Source organism: Leucopleurus acutus, assembly GCF_964270905.1.
Source record: "Leucopleurus acutus genome assembly, chromosome: 6".
NCBI lineage: Eukaryota > Metazoa > Chordata > Mammalia > Artiodactyla > Delphinidae > Leucopleurus > Leucopleurus acutus.
The window spans coordinates 79,789,752-79,806,372 of record NC_139149.1 but is presented as its reverse complement, the minus strand read 5'-3'; the positions used below and the strand labels follow the sequence as shown (position 1 = coordinate 79,806,372).

General features: G+C 37.2%; 1 protein-coding gene across 1 annotated transcript in view; it reads left to right on the top strand.

Annotated features, from left to right (window-relative positions):
• DNAH7 (dynein axonemal heavy chain 7) overlaps window positions 1–16,621 on the top strand; it is a gene marked incomplete at its 3' end in the record, with an annotated part of 233,361 nt that overhangs the window by 106,721 nt on the left and 110,019 nt on the right. The window contains exons 31-36 of the mRNA XM_082841795.1: window positions 6,029–6,211; window positions 6,570–6,746; window positions 9,636–9,767; window positions 11,103–11,327; window positions 13,920–14,117; window positions 16,408–16,563. Of these exons, the coding sequence (XP_082697921.1) occupies window positions 6,029–6,211; window positions 6,570–6,746; window positions 9,636–9,767; window positions 11,103–11,327; window positions 13,920–14,117; window positions 16,408–16,563 (1,071 nt within the window). The remainder of the gene's footprint in view (window positions 1–6,028; window positions 6,212–6,569; window positions 6,747–9,635; window positions 9,768–11,102; window positions 11,328–13,919; window positions 14,118–16,407; window positions 16,564–16,621) is intronic.

Below are 16,621 nucleotides of genomic sequence, written 5' to 3'. Positions count from 1 at the left end.
TAAGAGACAAAGAAGGACACTACATAATGATCAAGGGATCAATCCAAGAAGAAGCTATAACAATTGTAAATATTTACGCACCCAACATAGGAGCACCTCAATATATAAGGCAAATGCTAACATCCATAAAAGGGGAAATTGACAGTAGCACAACCATAGTAGGGGATGTTAACACCCCACTTTCCCCAATGGACAGATCATCCAAAATGAAAATAAATAGGGAAACACAAGCTTTAAATGATACATTAAACAAGATGGACTTAATTGACATTTACAGAACATTCCATCCAAAAACAATAGAATACACTTTCTTCTCAAGTGCTCATGGAACATTCTCCAGGAGAGATCATATCATGGGTCACAAATCAAGCCTTGGTAAATTTAAGAAAATTGAAGTCATATCAAGTATCTTCTCTGACCATAATGCTATGAGACTAGATATCAATTACAGGAAGAAATCTATAAAAAATACAAACATATGGAGGCTAAACAAAACACTACTAAATAACCAAGAGATCACTGAAGAAATCAAAGAGGAAATCAAAATATACCTAGAAACAAATGAAATGAAATGAAATTGTTGACAATGAAAACACGATGACCCAAAACCTATGGGATGCAGCAAAAGCAGGTCTAAAAGGGAAGTTTATAGCACTAGAATCCTACCTCAAGAAATAAGAAACATCTCAAATAAGCAACCTAACCTTATACGTAAAGCAATTAGAGAAAGAAGAACAAAAAATCCCCAAAGTTAGAAGAAGGAAAGGAATCATAAAGATCAGATCTGAAATAAATGAAAAAGAAATGAAGGAAACGATAGCAAAGATCAATAAAACTAAAAGCTGGTTCTCTGAAAAGATAAACAAAATTGACAAATCATTATTAGCCAGACTCATCAAGAAAAAAAGGGAGAAGGCTCAAATCAACAGACTTAGAAATGAAAAAGGAGAAGTAACAACTGACACTGCAGAAATACAAAGGATCATGAGAGATTACTACAAGCAACTCTATGCCAATAAAATGGACAACCTGGAAGAAATGGACAAATTCTTAGAAAAACACAACCTTCCGAGACTGAACCAGGAAGAAATAGAAAATATAAACAGACCAATCACAAGCACGGAAATTGAAACTGTGATTAAAAATCTTCCAGCAAACAAAAGCCCAGGATCAGATGGCTTCACAGGTGAATTCTATCAAACATTTAGAGAAGAGCTAACATCCATCCTTCTCAAACTCTTCCAAAATATAGCAGAGGGAAGAACACTCCCAAACTCATTCTACCAGGCCACCATCACCCTGATACCAAAACCAGAAAAACTGTCACAACAAGAGAAGACTGCAGACTAATATCACTGATGAACATAGATGCAAAAATCCTCAACAAAATACTAGGAAACAGAATCCAGCAGCACATTAAAAGCATCATGCACCATGATCAAGTTGGGTTTATCCCAGGAATGCAAGGATTCTTCAGTATACCCAAATCAATCAATGTGATAATCCATATTAACAAACTGAAGGATAAAAACCATATGATCATTTCAATAGATGCAGAAAAAACTTTCGACAGAATTCAACACCGACTTATGATAAAAAGTCTCCAGAAAGTAGGCATAGAGGGAACTTACCTCAACATAATAAAGACCATATACAACAAACCCAGAGCCAACATTGTTCTCAATGGTGAAAAACTGAAACCATTTCCACTAAGATCAGGAACAAGACAAGGTTGCCCACTCTCACCACTCTTATTCAACATAGTTTTGGAAGTTTTATCCACAGCAGTTAGAGAAGAAAAAGAAATGAAAGGAATCCAAATAAGAAAAGAAGAAGTAATAATGTCACTGTTTGCAGATGACATGATACTATACAAAGAGAATCCTAAAGATGCTACCAGAAAACTACTAGAGATAATCAATGAATTTGGGAAAGTATCAGAATACAGAATTAATGCGCAGAAATCTCTTGCATTCTTATACACTAATAATGAACAATCTGAAAGAGAAATTAAGGAAACACTCCCGTTTACCATTGCAACAGAAAGAATAAAATACCTAGGAATAAACCTACCTAAGGAGACAAAAGACCTGTATGCAGAAAACTATAAGACACTGATGTAAGAAATTAAAGATGATACAAACAGATGAAGAGATATACCATGTTCTTGGATTGGAAGAATCAACATTGTGAAAATGACTCTACTATGCAAAGCAATCTACAGATTCACTGCAATCCCTATCAAACTACCAATGGCATTTTTCACAGAACTAGAGCAAAAAATTTCACAATTTGTATGGAAACACAAAAGACCCCAAATAGCCAAAACAATCTTGAGAAAGAAAAACGGAGCTGGAGGAATCAGGCTCCCTGACTTCAGACTATACTACAAAGCTGCAGTAATCAAGACAGTATGGTACTGGCACAAAAACAGACATTTAGATCAATGGAACAGGATAGAAAGCCCAGAGATAAACCCACGCACATATGGGCACCTTATCTTTGACAAGGGAGGCAAGAATATACAATGGAGAAATGACAGTCTCTTCAATAAGTGGTGCTGGGAAAACTGGACAGCTACATGTATAAGGATGAAATTAGAACACTCCCTAACACCATACACAAAAATAAACTCAAAATGGATTTGAGACCTAAATTTAAGACCGGACACTATAAAACTCTTAGAGGAAAACATAGGAAGAACACTCTTTGACATAAATCACAGCAAGATCTTTTTTGATCCACCTCCTAGAGTAATGGAAATAAAAACAAAAATAAACAAATGGGACCTAATGAAACTTCAAAGCTTTTGCACAACAAAGGAAACCATAAACAAGACAAAAAGACAACCTTCAGAATGGGAGAATATATTTGCAAATGAATCAGTGGACAAAGGATTAATTTCCAAAATATAGAAACAGCTCATGCAGCTCAATATTAAAGAAAACAAGTAACCCAACCTAAATATGGGCAGAAGACCTACATAGACATTTCTCCAAAGAGGACATACAGATGGCCAAGAAGCACATGAAAAGCTGCTCAACATGACTAATTATTAGAGAAATGCAAATCAAAACTACACTGAGGTACCACCTCACACCAGTTAGAATGGGCATCATCAGAAAATCTACAAACAACAAATGCTGGAGAGGGTGTGGAAAAAAGGGAACCCTCTTGCACTGTTGGTGGGAATGTAAATTGATACCGGTACTATGGAGAACAGTATGGAAGTTCCTTAAAAAACTAAAAATAGAATTACCCTATGATCCAGCAATTTCTCTGGGCATATACCCAGAGAAAACCATAATTCAAAAAGACACATGCACCCCAATGTTCATTGCAGCACTATTTACATTAGCCAGGTCATGGAAGCAACCTAAATGCCCATCGACAGATGAATGGATAAAGAAGATGTGGTACATATATACAGTAGAATATTACTCAGCCATTATAAGAAACGAAATTGTGTTATCTGTAGTGAGGTGGATGGACCTAGAGACTGTCATACAGAGTGAAGTATGTCAGAAAGAGAAAAACAAATACCATATGCTAACACATATATATGGAATCTAAAAAAAAAAAAAAGGTTCTGAAGGACCTAGGTGCAGGACAGGAATAAAGACACAGACGTAGATAATGGACTTGAGGACACGGGGAGGGGGAAGGGTAAGATGGGACGAAGTGAGAGAGTGGCATTGACATATATACACTACCAAATGTAAAATAGATAGCTAATGGGAAGCAGCCACATAGCACAAGGAGATCAGCTCAGTGCTTTGTGACCATCTAGAGCGGTGGGATAGGGGAGGTGGGAGGGAGACGCAAGAGGAAGGAGATATGGGGATATATGTATATGTATAGCGGATTCACTTTGTTATACAGCAGCAACTAACACAACATTGTAAAACAATTTTACTCTGATAAAGATGTTAAAAAATATATAAATAAATAAAACACATTACTGAAGAGTCTGGCAGTGTTTCTGTGAAGAGCACTGTTAGTGCCTGCAGAGAGGCCAGAGACCATGAGGGCAGGCACCTTCTCCTCAGTATGCACAGAAGAGAGGGCAGGAGCAAAGAAGACTGGGGAGAGTATTTCTGATCTTCTTTTTCCAGGCTAAGTGACCCAGGAAAGAGAGCATCTGAGTAACGTGATCCTTTCAATCCTTAAATAATGTTCTTCCTGTGCCCTGCTGCTCAGCTAGCTGTCAGTGTCACACCCACTAATTGTTAGATAGACTCCAGTGCTTAGAGCGGAAATTGCAGACCTTTATAAAACGATGTCTTACAAATTCCAACACTTACCCTTTAGTGTGTTAGGAAGAGAATCGGCTGCCTGTGGAAAGCAGAAGAGGTAAAGGGTGTGCCAGCTGCTGGCTGCTGGGAAAGGGAGTGGGAACGTACCTCCTCCTGGCTTACCCTACTGAGTGGCAGCTTCCCACTGTTACAGAAAAGGGTCCACAGACCAATAAATGTTAACTTGGTTGTCGTATGTTAGCAGACTCTCCGTGGAGTGTGATTACACGGAGACAGCTTGCTAAGGCTAGTCTTACAGGAAAAGGGGCCTAGGCTACAGACATTTGTTTTAAGTCTTTTTTTATATAAATGTTTCCTTTATTCTGACTACCATACATCCTAAATTTGGTGCTCTTTACCTACTTAAGGACCAGCCCGTCATGAGTCAGTGTAATAACAGAAAAACATCAAATTGCAGCTCTGCTTTTATTGGCTGAAGGGGCTTGAGCAATGAATAATGTAAGGATTGGCTCTCAGAGCACAGGTGGGGTGGGCAGAGGTCTGGGACCATTGATGTCCCAGATCCTTTGATGTCTCAGATCCTTTCTTGTCACAGTGGATGTCCTCTGGCCCAGATTAACATGTGAAGTCTCCAGATAATGTATGCTGTTACATTATTTATAAAGAAATAATCATGAGATATCTCCCATTTTACACTTAGCTACACAGTACACATTATATTTTCCAGGAAGCTACATCCCGTAAATACTGAGTCTCCAGGAAGTTAAGTAGCTGTCCCAAAGTCACACAGCTGGGAAGTAGTAGAATCAGATTAAAAGTGAGGTCTTTCAGACTGCACAGCCCAACAACTCACCATTCCAGGGCAGTGTTTCTTAGAGTGAAGATGAGCAGCCTTGGGAACCCAACAGCAGGAGGAAAAGTTGCTCTGAAGGTGATCTCCGAGATAACAGGCTCTTCCGTGCTTCCTGAGCGTGGCCAGAGCTAGCTTCTGAGTGTGGGTGTGGGTGGCTTGAGCCCAGACAGGCCCACTGTCTTGTGGATTAATGCCTTTGGTCACAGGGAATGAGAATGTGTTAAGGTGGATTCAGATCCTTCACTACTTCAACTCAAATTCACATTTGCTGAAGGGGAACCAAAGCATCATCTGTGTCCTCAGAAGGGCTGCTTCATAAGGATCTAGAAAAGAGAATCCGTTTTTGCTCCCTCTGGCTAATATTTGTTGAACATTTACTATATTCTGGACAATATGTAAATATTTTCATGTTTCTCATTGTGGGACTGTGAAGGTTATATTGATATTAATGCCCTGTACCACCATGAGACATTTCAGCCCAAGAAGGATGTGCGTGTTAATTCATTCAGTGGAGGGAACAAAAAACTTGACTTAACACACAAGAGTAATTAATCTGTATGAACACTAAATAGAATCTCTAGAGTCAGACAGTCTGAATGAAAATTGTTTTCCCTGGCAATTACATGTTTGTTTTACTTATGATACTCTCTAAAACATGTTATATATGAGTTTAGAAACATTGGAAAAGATGGAATCTTAAGATGTTATATATATTTGTCTCATCCGTGGCATATATAGGCTTCTTTAGTGAATATATATATATTCACACATGTATGCACACTTTATTCCAGAGATGCCTTTACATTTTGATGGTGCAGTTAGTTTTAGGGGTTACATTTTAAAGTTGTAAAATAATATTATTGAACTTTTTCCCTTCCATGACCATTTTTGTCCTTTATTCACCGTATGCATGAACCAGACGCCAGATAGGAAATGGTTAGTTTTTGATGGGCCAGTAGATGCAGTATGGATTGAGAATATGAACACTGTGCTAGATGACAACAAAAAACTATGTCTGATGAGCGGGGAGATTATCCAAATGTCACCACAAATGAATCTTATTTTTGAACCAATGGATTTAGAAGTTGCTTCTCCTGCCACTGTAAGTTCTCAGTTTTCACATCTGCTTATAAATTTGAAATGTTATAAATGCGTTTATTGCTTAGTAACTTTGACTCTAGACGAAAAGTATTTATAGAATTCATTTTAACAGCCATCTGTGATTCTCCAAGAGCAGCCGTGTCTGTCGACATACCTTGACAAATATAAGTGTCAGGAATATTTTCCTCTTTGCCTAGGACCATTTGGTAAAGTCGTACACAAAAATTAAATCAGGAAATTATCTAAAAGTATGCTATTTTTTCCCCAAGAGTTTTCTGAAGGTTGTAAGAAATAGATGTATCAAGTCATATTTCTTTTGTAAGCAGTTCCTTGGAGGTAAACAATGATTGTTTTTCCAGGTTTCCAGATGTGGGATGATTTACATGGAGCCCCATATGCTGGGCTGGAGACCGCTGATGTTGTCTTGGATAAATCTTTTACCTCCTGTGATCAGTATTATTCAGAAGGAATTTATAATAGGCTTATTTGACAGAATGGTTCCTGTTTCTGTCGAATTTATTAGAAAGCATACAAAGGTAAGAGGGATGAAAGTTTTAATATTTAAAAAATAAATGGAAAATCCAAAGTAGCCATATATATACATTTTAATGTCTACTTTTATTGCCAACTACCAGATATTAAAATAAGTTCTTAACTAGTTCGACTAAAAATGCTTTTCTTATTAAAGTTTAAAATTTTTAATTAACATTATTCTCCAAAAAATATTTTAAATGGAGCATCCTGTGGTTTGAGAAAAATGTGTGGATCTTTTCTCTCTTAAGAAACAAACTCAAAGTCCCACCTAATCACACCTGGGTGAAAATATTCTAAATAGTTCTCTCTCTGGGGCTTCCCTGGTGGCGCAGTGGTTGAGAGTCCGCCTGCCGATGCAGGGGACACGGGTTCGTGCCCCGGTCCGGGAGGATCCCACATGCCGCAGAGCGGCTGGGCCCGTGAGCCATGGCCGCTGAGCCTGCGCGTCCGGAGCAAGTTTTCATTTTGAAATTTTTCTTTATTTTCCAATGCTTTTAGAATAAATATATATTATTTTATAATTAGAAAAAGGACAAGTGAAAAAAGTAATCTCGTTTATGACTTCCAAAGAACTGGATAGTGGGTCACATGGAGAAACACATATTACTGCTTTTTAGACATACTAAATGAGGAATCAGCTATATTTAGCATGAGTGCATCTAATTGTTTAGGGATTACTGTGGATAGCTAATAAAACTGTGATTCGGAAAGGGAAGCCAGCCTGTGGTAGAAGAATTGAAAGAGGTCCTAAAGCAAACAAATCCAGTTTTCTCTCTTTTAGTACACCCTGGGGATGAGATGGGGGAAAGGTAGAAGGGAGAGAAGTGACAGCGTGAATTTCCGGAAGCATGGATGTCTCCTGCCTCTGAGAGTTGATGGAGTTCCAATGAGGCTCTTAAACACCCTCCAGCTGGGAACTGTAGGGAAAGATGCTTAATTTCTGCTTTGGGAGATGTGGACCAAAGGTCTTTTAGGATGACTTTGCTCCGGATCAAATATAGGGAAACAGGGTTGGGATTTCTCCTGCTGTTGGAAATATAATAGAAAAGCTTGAGGCAGGTATTCATCTCAGTGTTCGTATTTGGAAAGTAGAATTTAAAACCACGGTAATGAAGATTACTTAAAGGCAAATCCAGAGAAAAAAGAGCAAAGGCTGTAATCCTGGGTAAACCAGCAACTTAGAGAGAGGGAATGGGGAGGTTTTGAGTAGTAAGTAGCCAGTGTTATCAGAAATTACTGAGAGTCAGGTGAAGGAAGGAAAGCGTTGGCATGTGTCCCTTGGAAGTGGCAGTAGAGATCTTGAGGGAGCTCTGGCCCCAGCACTTTGAGGGAAGAGGCAAGAGTACTTCAGGGCGGTTGGTTAGGAATGTGGGTGATATTGACTTGATGGTGAGTGTAGGCTGCTCTTTCAGGAAACTTGGCTGTAACGGAATATGTTGTACATATGAAGTAATCATGTTTCAAAATCAATTAAATACGCATCCATTGAGATAAAATAAGCTATAGGGTTTTTTTTCTCCTGGCATTGTCACAGAAGGTAGGTGTTACAAATAAATGGATTTTCCATATAACTGGAACTGCTCTTTTCAATAGCAAATAGGGGGAAGAATTTTTTTTAATTGAGGTATAATTGACATACAGTATATTAGTTTCAGGTGTACAATATAATGATTTGTATATTTTGTGAAATGATCACCACAGAAAGTCTAGTTAGTATCTGTCATACGTAGAATTTTGTTCTTGTAATGAGAATTTTTAAAAAATCACTTTTAATATAAACTTCCTGAAAGGTACTTATGCACTTTTGTCCTTTCTTGAAGAAATTATGAATGCCTGTAGAGCACAGATCTGTGTATGCTGAGGCGGGTAGGAGAGGGATAGATTGGGAATTTGGGATTAGCAGATGCAAACTATCATATATATGTATAACTAAATCACTTTGCTGTACACCAGAAACTAACACAACATTGTGAATCATCTATACTTCAATAAAATAAATTTTAAAATAATTATGAATGCCTGTTATTTACTAAGTAGTAATACGCGTCTGTCTTATTTGTAGTAGTTAACTGTTTGCATTTTAGGGTTGCAGCCATAACACTTAGTCCCTGTCCTTAATCAGACACTCAGTTGTCGCTTACTGCCTGCTTCTACTGGGACAGTGGCCAAATATCAAGTCACCTGCTTCTAATCTTCAGAGAGTCCATTTCAGAGTTAATTCTTACATGTTAACCATGAAGCAATACAACTCTAAAGGCTGGAAGAGAGCTTGGAGGGAAGAAGACAAATGTTTATTGAGAACTTGCTGTATGCTGCATGGTTATAGGAACTGTAACATTATTTATTTTATAAATTCTCATGGTGAGACCCAGAGAAATAAAGTGCACAGTATTTACAGCACTCCAGAAACATTTTATGCTCTTCAAGACTTAAAAATATATTTCATGAGTTTACTCCGAGTACTGCTGTAGCTTATAAAGATATTCTAAAATGGGCTTTATTTATGGAACATGTTAGATAAGCAAATTAATTTCCTGCTCTGAAAGATTTTTTTTTTTAGTGTTTTGGTTTATGAAATTGGTATAACATAGAATCTATGTTTGTGATTAAATTAACTAAACTTGTAACTGAGTTTTTTCAATTTGAGAATCAGTATAAGAGTGATTAAAGAGCACACGCCACCTGGATGGGACATCCATTGCTGCCTCACTCTAGGGAACTAATATGTACCTCAGTTTTCCCTCCTATAAAATTAGAATTGTAACAGTAGTACCTTTTCATAGATACTTTGGCTGTTAGAACTAAATGAGTTCAATAAAAATTAGTTGATACTATTTCAGTTAGTGCCTCATTTAAATTGTTTCACAGACTTTTTTTCTCTGATTTTTCAGGAATTATCTCCTACTTCAGATACAAACTTAGTCCGATCCCTAATGAATCTGATAGACTGTTTTATGAGTGACTTTGCTGATGAAGTCAAAGTAGGAGAGAGAAATGATCGAGAAACTTACTCTTTACTTGAGGTAGGTCCATTTCTCTTTGAGTCTTGCAATAGAAAGACATCCACTGCTTTCCCCAACGCTTCCTAATTAATTAACCTCATTTTTCCCGGAACTGGAATCTGGACAATGGGTGGTAGCTGAACAGTGAGGAAAAAGTCAGGTTCCAAATGCCAGGTGCTGGTAGGAAAGCTCCTTGACCGGCAGTTCTGTTGGATCAAGAAGTTTGGGTGGAGCCCGATGATTCCCACAGATCTGCTACTGATTACCTTGGGTCAGTTGGCCTGTCTCAAAGATGATCAATCCTCAAAATGTCAATGACCATTGACAACAGGATTCACCTCCCCTACAACCTCCAAATTATAATTCATTGCTTTTTCTCCTTACTTTTCCGCCTTTTTCATGAGATATAAATGTTTAAAATATATATATGTATTGAGTATAAGTATATATTTGAAATGAGGAAAGCATATAATCTATAAACATTTTAAATATAGGAATAAAATTATCAACAGACCTTGAATCTTTTTTAATAAAAAAATTATGTATTGGCTAATGGTAGCACTTCTAATGTAGTCACTTTTTCCATATGTTTTATGAAATAAATTTTTAGTTTCATTTAAAACAGTTTCCAGAGAAAGACAGTCTGTAAGCTGTGAGTAGGTGAATAGTGTGAAGCCAGAGTTCACAACTTTTATGAGCATAGTCAAGACTGTTTTAACATTAAAACATGTATATGTTTTAATGGCATTAAAAAGGGGATTTGATTTTAAAACTATCAAACAGGCTTTCTCATTTGAGTGGTGTGTCTTGTTGTCTCCCCTGTTCCCTCTGCCTGAGTCTGGTAAGAAAGCTTGCAGGTTAGCAGTTCTAATTATACAATCAATGCTCAGGTAATTATTACAACAGGTAAATAAAAGTATTTGAATTTGTTCTACTTTTTTAAAAACACTGCATCAGAATTTAAATTTAATAAATATATATAGTGGGTTGATTATTCTTTATTAAAATATGCTTTTGTACTTTAATAAAAAGTTATCTCAATGTTCTTTTTAATATCAAAGTTCAGCCATATATTTAAATTATCACCTGATTTACCAGACTAATCATTCTAAGGTTTTACTATGCCTAGAATTTATACTTTGCATTGTATTATCTTCTCTGATAGTAAGACTTTATAAGACATGTAATTTGATAGAAAAAAACTAATTATTACAAAATCCTGAGATAACCTACTACCATATATCAGTTTATTCATTTCCTTTCAAAGATATTAATCTGGCTGATATGATTTAAGCTTCAAGAATAGATTAAAGTTATTCTTTAATGCACTCTTATCTTCTCATCTCTCCAATTCAGGGCATTTTTCTGTTTTCATTGATCTGGTCCATTGGTGCTTCTTGTAAAGATGATGATCGGTTGAAATTTAATAAGATTCTTCGAGAACTAATGGAAGGCCCGATTTCAGAAATAACTCGAAATAGGTTTAAATTACTGAGTGGTACTGAGCAAACATCTTCAAAAACACTAACTGTTCCATTTCCTGAAAAAGGAACAATTTATGATTATCAGTTTGTCACTGAGGTAAGAGTTCTAAAGCAAGAGTTGTAACTGCCAACCAGGCAGAGTCTCCTTGGAGACACACAGCACATAAAGGCTCTGTGGCCACCTTGTCACCACTGTTTACCTTAGGAGACAGCATGGAGTAGAGGAAGGCACGCTGGTTGTGAAGTCAGGCACACCTGGGTCTGCCATGTAGCCTTGGACTAGTTCTTTAATCTCCCTGAACCTTGTTTTTCTCATTGATAAAATGAGACAAATAATAATACTTGTTGGGCCAGTTGTACTCATTGCAAAAAATCACACATTAGGACATCCAGTCCAGCACCAGGCGAGTACTGCTCAACGACACACCTCTGGGAGGTTCATGGTGCATGTTAGCACATCACAGGCTAAGAGGTCCTGCAGGACCGCCGCTGGGTGTTTAGGAATTCAGCCCTTCCCAAACAGATTGGACAATACAACCTGGGTGGTGTTTGTTCACTTGTTTGTTTTTGTGTAACAGCTCCCATAAGTACTGTAAATGAGGACAAAGTTTTGGTATACATATTATTTAAATATATGCAGATTTAAGTGAGGTTGGGATCACACCATATCCTCACTGGGTAGTTGTATATCCTCCTTCCTCCTTTAATAAAGAAAACAACTCTCTGTCTCACTGATATTTCTTTAATAAACTTATTTTTCTAAAACCTCCCTATAATCTACCATTTGGATGGACCATGATCCATTGCGTTTCGTAGTCTTGGACATTGAAGTGTTTTTGTTGTTTTAGTTTTAATGCTTTTGTGAATATTCTTGTGCACAAGTCATTGCGCACATATCTGATTATTTCTTTAAGATAGGTTCCTAGAAAAGGAACTACTGTATCATTTTTTAAATTTTTATGGCTCTTGACCATGTATTGCCAACCTCACCTCAGAAGAGACTCTTCACCCTGCCAGCCACAAGATACCTTTATATCTTTGCTAATTTTACTTCAAATGACTAACCATACGCTGCATTTTCAGAGCACTTTGCAGTTTATTAAGCTTTTCCACAATCACTTCTATTTTGTTTCCCAGCATCTCAGTGAAATGGTAAAAGTAGGATTATTTTTCAAATTTTACCATTGAGGGAACTGAGTGAGGCTCAGAGGTATTTTGTGATTTTTCCCAGGATCACACAATCTCTAAATGACTCTCTGTTCTAGGTTTTGTGATTCTTAATTTTTCCTTCCCCACAGGTGGCAAAATATCCATGTTAGAAAAGATTATCAAGAGTATCAAAAGAGCATTATTTCTTCATCAGTTTTAGAAAGTTCTAGGAATTTCTTTGCAATACTATTTTTAGGCTGATGTAAATTCAGCCTCCTCAAATTCTCTGCTATGTGCACAGCACTGCCAGAAGATACAAAAATGAATAAAGCACAGTGCTGCCCGCTGTGAGTTCCTAACCTCTTCAGAAGAGTGTCATGTATACTGTAGGACAGAAGAGTCTTATATGTCAAGGTCCAGGGACACAGGGCATTTTTGTAACCGTAGGCCCATCAGTGAGGCTGGGTTTTGGGGAACATGAAGAAGGTGTGAAGGAAGAATGGGTCTAAATTCTAATATGCTTCGAAAGGCCAGGAGCTTAAATTGGATTTTGTAAGAAAGGAGAGGCCAGTGGTGTTTGTCTAAGGAGAGAGAGTTAACGTGATATTTTTGAAAAATTTTTTTATAGACACTGCCTTAGCAAATTAAAATTTTAGTTCATAAGCTAATTGGATGAAAAGATACAGTGTAATGTTAATTCATAGTAATAATCTCATATTAAGAAATCTCGTCTGTTCTGGATATCTGTTGCACACCAACATGAATATAGTTAACACTACTGAGCTATACACTTAAAAATGGTTGAAGGTAAATGTTAGGTGTTTTTTACTACAATTAAAAAAAGACACTACTATAAATAAAATAGATAACTGTTAAGGACCTACTGTATAGCACAGGAAACTCTACTCAATACTCTGTAATGACCTATATGGGGAAAAAAATCTAAGAAAGAGTGGATATATGTATATATATAACTGACTCACTTTACTGTACAGCAGAAACTAACACAAAGTCAAAATCAACTCTACCCCAATAAAAATTTTTGTAAGAAAGAAAGAGAAATCTTGCTTGAAATAATAAGCTGATGTTGTAAGTACCATTATAAAAGTCAAACCGTATGCAGCTGATGTTCTATGTAGAAAATTTTTCTATGTGAACAGTTTCTGTGTGAACAGGTATTGAATAAAATTCTTTACTCTTTAACACATTGATTAGACCAGTTTACTCAATGCCATTAAAGAATCTAACAATTGGCTGAAATAACTGATCTTTGGGTTGACATAATCAGTGGTTTCAGGACATCAAAAGTATCACAACATTGCCATTTCATTTTTATTCATAAAAAGCCCAATTTCTCCTTAATTTAACATAAAATTTAACTTAAAAAAATTAGAGTGAAGAGTTTTAAAGGATAAAAACAAGTGCATAAATATCAAGGATTGTTGTCTTGATCTTTCATCTTTTTTGCAATGGCACAGGAGTGCCATCTAAAAGTATTTTACAACATGACATTCACTATTTGGTTATTTATTGTAAACAGGGAATAGGAAAATGGGAACCATGGGTAAAGAAGTTGGCAGAAGCTCCTCCAATTCCTAAGGATGTGATGTTTAATGAAATCATTGTACCAACTCTGGACACAGTTCGATGCTCTGCACTAATGAAATTGTTGACCACCCATCAAAAGCCTTCAATATTTGTAGGACCAACAGGAACTGGAAAGAGTGTTTACATTATTGTAAGTATTGTAGAAATCTACATCTTAAAATGTGCATGATAGTCCTAAGAAAATTATTTTTTAAACTACCTGAACTGGTAGGCAATGTTTTTTAAATACGTATTTCAATGTTGCAGCCACAGAGAATTTTTGAGTAATTGCCTATTTACTTTTGAAAGTTGTTTAAAGATATTATGCTACTTTATATCACTAAATTATTGTCCATTTTAAAGTTATTTTAGTGAAAATAGCTTATACAGGATGAAGAATTTTATCTCCCTTAAAAAGGGTGTTTTGGTTGATATTTAATTTTTTAAAGTATCAAATATGTAAACAATTACTACATGGTAATAAGACTGATTTTCTTTAATGATTTCTGGAATCACACCTATTGTGTGGTAGGTAAGAAAATGCTAGCTGCTGCAACAGACATGCCCCAAATCTCAGTAGCCTTATAAATATTTGTTCCCTTGTGTTTAGGGGATCACACTGATCAAAGATCAGTTCTTGCCTCTAGTTTCAGATTTCTGAAAGGAGAAAGCTGGCTGGAACTATTTTTTTTTTTTTTTTTTTTTTTTTTGATGATGAGAAACAATGCCGTATTTTATTTTATTTTTTTTTGCGGTGCGGGCCTCTCACTGTTGTGGCCTCTCCCGCCGCGGAGCACAGGCTCCGGACGCGCAGGCTCAGCGGCCGTGGCTCATGGGCCCAGCCACTCCGCGGCACGTGGGATCCCCCCGGACCGGGGCACGAACCCGTGTCCTCTGCATCGGCAGGCGGACTCCCAACCACTGCGCCACCAGGGAAGCCCCTGGCTGGAACTATTAATGAGTAGCACCTCCAGCCTTTGACATGGCAAGTAAGTGCAAGTTTCCCCCGGGTCAGTTGGACAGTGTGGAAGGTAACTGGACTTGAGCCTTCCTGGGAGTCCATTCCATATGACTGCCCACAGAAGTGAGGGAACTCCACTAGTCCCCTTAGGTCAGGGAACTGTGCAATGTGAATGTCCCTTGGGAGTAAGTAAGGAACCTGCACATCTGGTCTTCTCAGAGAGCAAACATTTGGAAGCTTGCCATGACAGCAGGCAAGATAGCATTAGCCAAGAGAGAACCACAGTGACACCAGTGAAGTGGGAATTTTGCCTCTCTTCGTCCAGCTCTGCCCGCTACCCGACCGTGGGCAGGAAGAAGATAGGGAAGGGAGGTGGAGGAAAGAGGAGGAGCTATCGGTGGCCCCTCCCCCATTGCAGTTTCCCAGTCAATTCACATTCTCCCAGTTGTGACAGTACCTGTTTCTAGTTCTTTATTGATTTTATATTTTAATCCAGTCCTTTAATCCTTTGGAATATATTTGGTTATATAGTAGAATAATTGTCCTGGTATTATTTATTGAATAATCTCTTTCCCAACAGATTGAAATGTCACCTTTATCATACTAAATGCTGTATGTATCAAGAAATATCCAGGAGTGGGGAGGGAAGATGTTTAGACTGAGATTTTAAATCAAGGTGTTGAGTTGGACTGGATTTTTTTTAAAAAATAACAAAGTGTACAGAAAGCTAATGGATTTATCTAAGATATTATCAAGAGTTAGGGAATGGCGACTTGACATGGTTCAAGGCAGTGGGTGGAGAAAAATAAAGCCTTTGTCATTGGTACCACCATCAAATTCAGCCCAGGTAATAAACTGCCCAGGCCAAAAAGAATTACTTTTCACAAAATTGGGGAACATAATTTGCATCTTATTTTGTAATCTGCTTTTTTCTACTTAAGGTATTGTAAATATTTTCCTATTCCATTATTATTCTACAAGATGATTTGTAGAAAACAACATCTTGGTTAAGAATCATTGTAATTTTACCTGCTTTCCAGTGAATTCCATTTTGAAAGTACAAATTATACTATGTAAGCTTCTTAACTTACAGTCAGATAACTTGATGAAAGTGGAAAGCTAATGAGCTATATTACAGAGAACGTTGATCTGGACAGAGACAAATGGCAGTCTAAATTCTTGTGTCATCTCTGAGAGCTTAACCAAGTTTCTTAACCCCTGAGTCCCTATGACTTCATGTTAGGCAGGAATGTGTACTCTGCATGGTGGTTTTAGAAATCAGAGAAGCCACGTGTCCAGAAGGCCTGCACAAATAGACACACTCCATTGACTTGGTAACTGTTATTGCTGTTGATTCCATCTCTTTTTACATTATGACACTCTAATATTAAATTCAAGTGTGTCAACAATGATGCTTAGTGGTTATTTTGAAATGTCAAAACATAATTGCAACTATGGCTCATTATTTCCTGTTATACAGAATTTTCTTTTAAATCAACTCAGTAAAGATATATACAAGCCTCTGCTGATTAACTTCTCAGCACAAACTACAGCAGCTCAAACTCAGAATATTATCATGTCAAAACTGGACAAAAGAAGAAAGGGAGTTTTTGGACCTCCTTTGGGCAAGAAAATGGTAATTACTCTCTGTTTCTATACGTATAGTACAGCAATGGTCCTATTCATGGGCATTG